The sequence below is a fragment of the Borostomias antarcticus genome (genome assembly GCF_949987555.1).
Source record: "Borostomias antarcticus genome assembly, chromosome: 5".
Taxonomy (NCBI): domain Eukaryota; kingdom Metazoa; phylum Chordata; class Actinopteri; order Stomiiformes; family Stomiidae; genus Borostomias; species Borostomias antarcticus.
Window position 1 is genome coordinate 34,459,204 of NC_140238.1, and position 6,004 is coordinate 34,465,207.

At 38.8% G+C, this 6,004-nt stretch overlaps 1 protein-coding gene across 1 annotated transcript in view; it reads right to left on the reverse strand.

Annotated features, from left to right (window-relative positions):
• Nucleotides 1-5,346: 5,346 nt before the first annotated feature.
• Nucleotides 5,347-6,004, reverse strand: part of LOC311309828 (dynein axonemal assembly factor 8) — a 23,155-nt gene continuing 22,497 nt past the window's right edge. The window contains exons 28-30 of the mRNA XM_084439151.1: nt 5,831-5,916; nt 5,629-5,698; nt 5,347-5,475 (exon numbers count right to left, since the gene is read on the reverse strand). Of these exons, the coding sequence (XP_084295277.1) occupies nt 5,404-5,475; nt 5,629-5,698; nt 5,831-5,916 (228 nt within the window). The 3' untranslated portion in view covers nt 5,347-5,403. The remainder of the gene's footprint in view (nt 5,476-5,628; nt 5,699-5,830; nt 5,917-6,004) is intronic.

The following is a 6,004-nucleotide window of genomic DNA, read 5'->3' on the forward strand; positions in this document are numbered from 1 at the left end:
TAATACATATATTATGCTTACATTTTCTAAATAGTTTTGCGTTTCAGTATTTCATACAGTGATTGAATAGTTTTATTAGAGCTTAATGAATGGTGTTTGACTGATAAACAAGTACAAATGTAATTTTCTATTGAAATTAATAATGAACAAACATTTCGTACCCTTATATCTGTGGACAGCCACGATTCCTTGTCCTGATTTGACTTTTCACTTGACACTCAGTCAAACATCATTTTGCGACCACCTTTGTGAAGATCGATTTCTTGTTAAAGCACTTTGTTGACCTGGGAATTTGTTAAAGGGTATTTAGAAAGCTGCTTTGTAGGTTTAAGCTGCTTTGTAGGTTTTTGGTTTCTTATTAGATTTATATTTTTTTCTAAATATGCTAATGTATAAAGCTTTTGTGTGTACTGTGAAACATAATAGAATATTTCATGTTTCCTCTTGTTAAATCATGGTATAGTTCTATATATCTGGTTAGATTTCATAGAAAAAGTACTAAATAGTTTCTACTTTCATTGTTGAATTTACATTTTCAATCAAATAAGTGCAAACCTGGAATGCATTTGAGACATAACCAGCAGCTGTAATATCAGTAAGGCACATGCTAGACGCTAATGCAGTTAGGGGGTCCGTCTGTCCTGTAGTGATTATTCATTCATTATATAGATGTTAGAGGAGCACGTATTGTACGTGCTAAAGTATGACATGGTCGGTTTTGTAGGACTCCTAGATTCTTAAACATGTATAGAACATATCTGATCCTTGGCCTCTCATTCTCAAGTGCCTTGCCTTAGATGAAAACCTTGTGCATCTATGTTTAGGATTGTTAAGAAAAGTGAACACAGGTAGTCAAAGCTTGTGCAAAAATCTCAGCAAAATGCAGTTTGATCATGCATTAATGGTCCCCTATTATGAAAACTCACTTTTTCAGTGCCTGTGCACGTATATTTGGGTCTCTGATGGGCCTACTAATTAAACAACTGTGAAATAAGAAGCCCAAGTCAGTTTTTTGTGGGCAGCCACATTCTGAAAACAGAATTCAACAAGCTGTTCAGATTTGCCTATGCTTGTGAGGTCAGCAGGGGACTATTAGAACGACACCGCCCATCTGAAAACAGCTGAAAAGATTGTTACCCAATCAGAAATGTCCTGCTGCGTTTGCATTGGTCGAATGTCTGGAGGCATGGAGAGTGGAGTTGGGGAGCAACAGCTCATTTGCATGATAGGGGACTTTTAATGGAAATATATATGCCATAGTGTATTGTGCCCAATCCTATATAAAAGTATTTCCATAGATTATAGCTAATTGTATGAAGACCACATGCCAGTGCCTGAATTCTGACTTAAAGCCCCATTATGTAGTGGTCCAGTTTTATGCACTTTAGCGGCCCCTAAAGGCCACTAGAGCCATTACAACCACAGTCCCATTGTGGTAAAACGCTGAGACGCCCGTTACGCCTCTCATGTGCATTTGTTGACAACTGACAAGCTAAGGAAAACGAAGAGGAGAGCTAAAGGTAAAGCAGAACGTTCACGCGAGAGAAAACCGTGGCTCGCGGTCAAAAGTTCCATAGCGCAAATCCAGGCCGCCGGACCCCTCTGAGGGAATCCAGGCCGCCGGACCCCTCTGAGGGAATCCAGGCCGCCGGACCCCTCTGAGGGAATACAGGCCGCCGGACCCCTCTGAGGGAATCCAGGCCGCCGGACCCCTCTGAGGGAATGGAAGAGCTGCTGTTCTCACTATGATGATCCAGAACACCAATAGATCCACTTTGAAACTGATATTTTAAGATGAAATCAACATCATAGTGGGGCTTTAAAGCTTAAAAAATGAAAGCTTCAGCTGAACGCTGCCCCTAGTCTGATCCAGCCATGATGCGTCCTGGTTCAGATCCCATCCAGACCATGCTTCTGGTTCAGATCCCATCCAGACCATGCGTCCTGGTTCAGATCCCATCCAGACCATGCTTCTGGTTCAGATCCCATCCAGACCATGCTTCCTGGTTCAGATCCCATCCAGACCATGCTTCCTGGTTCAGATCCCATCCAGACCATGCTTCCTGGTTCAGATCCCATCCAGACCAAGCTTCTGGTTCAGATCCCATCCAGACCATGCTTCTGGTTCAGATCCCATCCAGACCAAGCTTCTGGTTCAGATCCCATCCAGACCATGCTTCCTGGTTCAGATCCCATCCAGACCATGCTTCCTGGTTCAGATCCCATCCAGACCATGCTTCTGGTTCAGATCCATCCAGACCATGCTTCCTGGTTCAGATCCCATCCAGACCATGCTTCCTGGTTAAGATCCCATCCAGACCATGCTTCTGATTCAGATCCCATCCAGACCAAGCGCTGGATCAGTACTTCAGGATCTGACGGGTCAATTGTTCCACCTTGCTCTCTGCTTGGCCGGTTGAAAATGACACTATTGTTCCCACCTGTCCTATCCACTTAAATGTCCTATCCACTTAAACATCAAGCACAAATGGATGAGGGGTTGATTTTGGACAGGGAATCCATCTTGTTTAAAATTACAATTTTGATTTGACATTTCGCAGTATGCAAACAAGGACACTGCAATTTATGGTCTTGTACACCAAAACAGGAGATGGGCTGTTTGACATGTGAGGGCATCCTCCTGTAGTGTTAATGAACACGTGAGAGCATCCTCCTGTAGTGTTAATGAACACGTGAGAGGTGTTATACTTGTTGTTTTCATGTTCAGATATGACGGTGAAATGTGCGTTAGTAATCTAATTGAAATGACCTTCTACTGTGTGTGAAAACCATGCATCTTTCCTCGTTCTTCTTGCTTTATCTGGGTTCTTGATGATTTACTGCATTCTAGGTTTAGAGAGAAAACCAGGTACCTTTAACAATTAAGGAATTTAGTTAAATTTAAATTGTTTACATGTATGGCAATGAAGCAACTCAAAAGAAACTAACATATGCCTTGGTGTCTAGTAGGAAATATATTATGACATGTTACCTGGTTTTATGTTCTCATGTTCATCATGTTGAACAAGTAAAAACAGCAGGCAAAACAATTGTATTGCATGTTTTCCAGTATGCACTATGTTAACCAGCTAAGATCTAGATCACTGCCAGGATATTTGTATTGATTAATTCTAGCGAACGATCACTTCATTCTGCAAGCGCTGCTGCTGCTGGTAAAAAGGTATTCATGTTGTTTCTTGTAATGTTATGAATGTTATTGTGCATACAGTTCAGATTACTGATAGAAAAGCATCAATCTTCTGTGGACATAATTGATATTTGAGATTCCTTTGTAAATTTGTTTGACAGACATTTTGGTACTTTTATAAATCTCTTAGAATGATGTTATGGACCAGTGCACTGCTGTAGAATGTCCCAATCCATGAATTAGTGTTGGAGAATCCTTTAAATGTTAATGGACTGCAGTGTGCATTCTAACATTACCCTGACTTCAATATCACAGGTTTGTTTTTTTCCTCCTGTGAAGCCAACTAAAATTATGATGTCAAATATTAGTTTCTCTCAAATGAACCAAAGTGGTGTTGTACTTTCCTTCCTGTAGTAACCATCATGGTGTGTTTTTAAATAGTATGAAATCTCTTCACAAGTAAATGACAGAAAGAGGATTAATCTATGCCAATTGCTTTTGCTGACGATATTAATGGACTTGAAGCCCATTTTGTAGTTTTACCAAAGACCTCTACTGTTATTTTTTTTTTGTATTTTTATAACTGCATTTTAGCATTATACATACAGTAAATTATTAGGCACCTAATTTGACAGATACCAAACCTAGTTCTTTATAGATTGAAATGTGCATTCATAGGAACTTATGGCATCACATTTATTTTTGTGATATGTTGGGTACACAGTACCTCACGTTTCAAAAGCTATGGGTAAAATCCAAACTTGAGATCCTTTTGTGTAACAGTGACAAAAGCATTATTTGTCAATAAGAGACTTGCTAGAATTGTATTGGGTGGACAGATCTCACTTTAGAAAGAAAAGGATTATCGGCTGTTGTCTACAGTGAAGGAATGTCAGTGAATGGGATTTGCGTTATCATCCTGAAGTGGCCATGTATTATGTGTTTTTTTCTGAAGTATGTTCCTTTTTTCTATGTTTAACTTCCAGAGAAAGTCTATTAATCAGTGCTGAATATTGATGGTTGTGCACTATTTGTATGCTGTCAAAAGTACAGTGGAACAGTAAGGTGCTTTCTCTGCTCATGTCTTTGCTTAGTGTTTTATTTGATCATTACTCAGAAGAGAAACCCTCTTGTCATTGATTAGATGTTTAGGATAATTATTGCTGACAAGTCGAATTACAGGGAACAACTGTAAATAATTTTCCCTGTAAATAATTTCAATACAGATGTTAATTTAACATGAAAACCCTGAAATATTGAATGTACGTTCTAAATTAGTACACTAGGTCACTGGAATATGGAGAGCAGTTAATCCATTATGATGTAGCATCTAGTTTTGTGAATTGCTATACAATGAAATAAATTTTTAAACAAAAGATTTAAACAAAGGGTTTGTGTATTCATGAGGTTAAGGGGGGTCTCAGGGTTTATATTAAGACTAGCAGAAAGCAAGGGGTTACATTCTGAGGACTTTATACAATTATTGACCTTGATGAGCATTTGTATTATGAATGGGGAAAACCTTTTATTTTAATAAAATAATATGGCTATTAAGGACACCTTATACTGTATCAAATTATTCTCTTAGAACGTATCTATATGTTGATTTGTGTAAATTGTGAACACAAGACCGTAGTTATACTGTATTCATGCAAGATCCCCAATGTTCACATTAAAAGCCTCCTGGAGTCGTAGATTGTCTGGTTCTTAAGAATTAAGTAAAAAGAATGATGTGAAATGCATAATCCTTTTCCTGTAGTGTATGATTAATATTGCTAACACAAGTTCACATTTTTACACTACAGCAGTTATGCAATGGTTTACAAATTCACAATTATTTTTTTATCATCTTGAGAATTAAAATAATTTTGGATCTGAAATATGAAGTATTTTGTCATGCATACAGTAAACAGCACTCTAGAACAGGCTTTCTAATCACCAACAGTGAAATGAGTTTTGCAATCTTGCTTTCTCGGACTACACACACATTAGTAGATTGCAGGCGTGTTAAAACCAAATCGGGTTGTTAAATATAGTTAAATAGAGACATTTGAGGCACTGTAGTGAAAACAAATAATTTGCAAGTCTCATTTGCAAGTTATTTTATTCACATAGGTTTTATTCCCATATTTGTTTGTGTGTTGTGATGATTTGGGAGATGGTTTGGGAGATGATCTGGGAGATGATTTGGGAGATGATGTGGGAGATGATGTGGGAGATGATTTGGGAGATGATGTGGGAGATGATCCCTCCAGTTACTGCGAGACAATAGCCTGATGACTATCGGGAGTCAGGCCATCAAACAGGTAGCACAGCAGACGCGCTGCCTAAAGCCAAAACACATGACAATATTAGATCACCACTTATTCAGTCATACAAGGAGAGCCACTAGCTCAATGCTACATGAGGGATTAGTTTGTTTATTTTCTCTATGATATGTAATAATGGATATAATATATTGTAATCTCTGAGGAACGTACCTGTGTTTCGGTGCTGGGGTAAACCATCCCTCTCCCAGCGTGTTCAAGATCAGACCTGTCTCTGTAAATGCTTCAGTATAGAACCGTACATTATAGAACCGTACATTATAGAACCGTACATTATTTAAGCACAGCGTTACACAAGCGAAACCTTCATGTTTAACATTCACATAGCTTATACATTTTTAACAGCATGTCTTACTTTTGAAGCATGAGGTCAAAACAGGTCACAACATTGTCTCTCTGAAGAGCAAGGATCAGGCAGGGACCCTCAGGAAGACCAGGAACCTAGAGAGAGAGATGGTGGTCCATTTAGAGAGAGACCCCTCAATCACTCCCAGAAAACCCTGCTTCAGTCATCATGGCTGACAGTAGC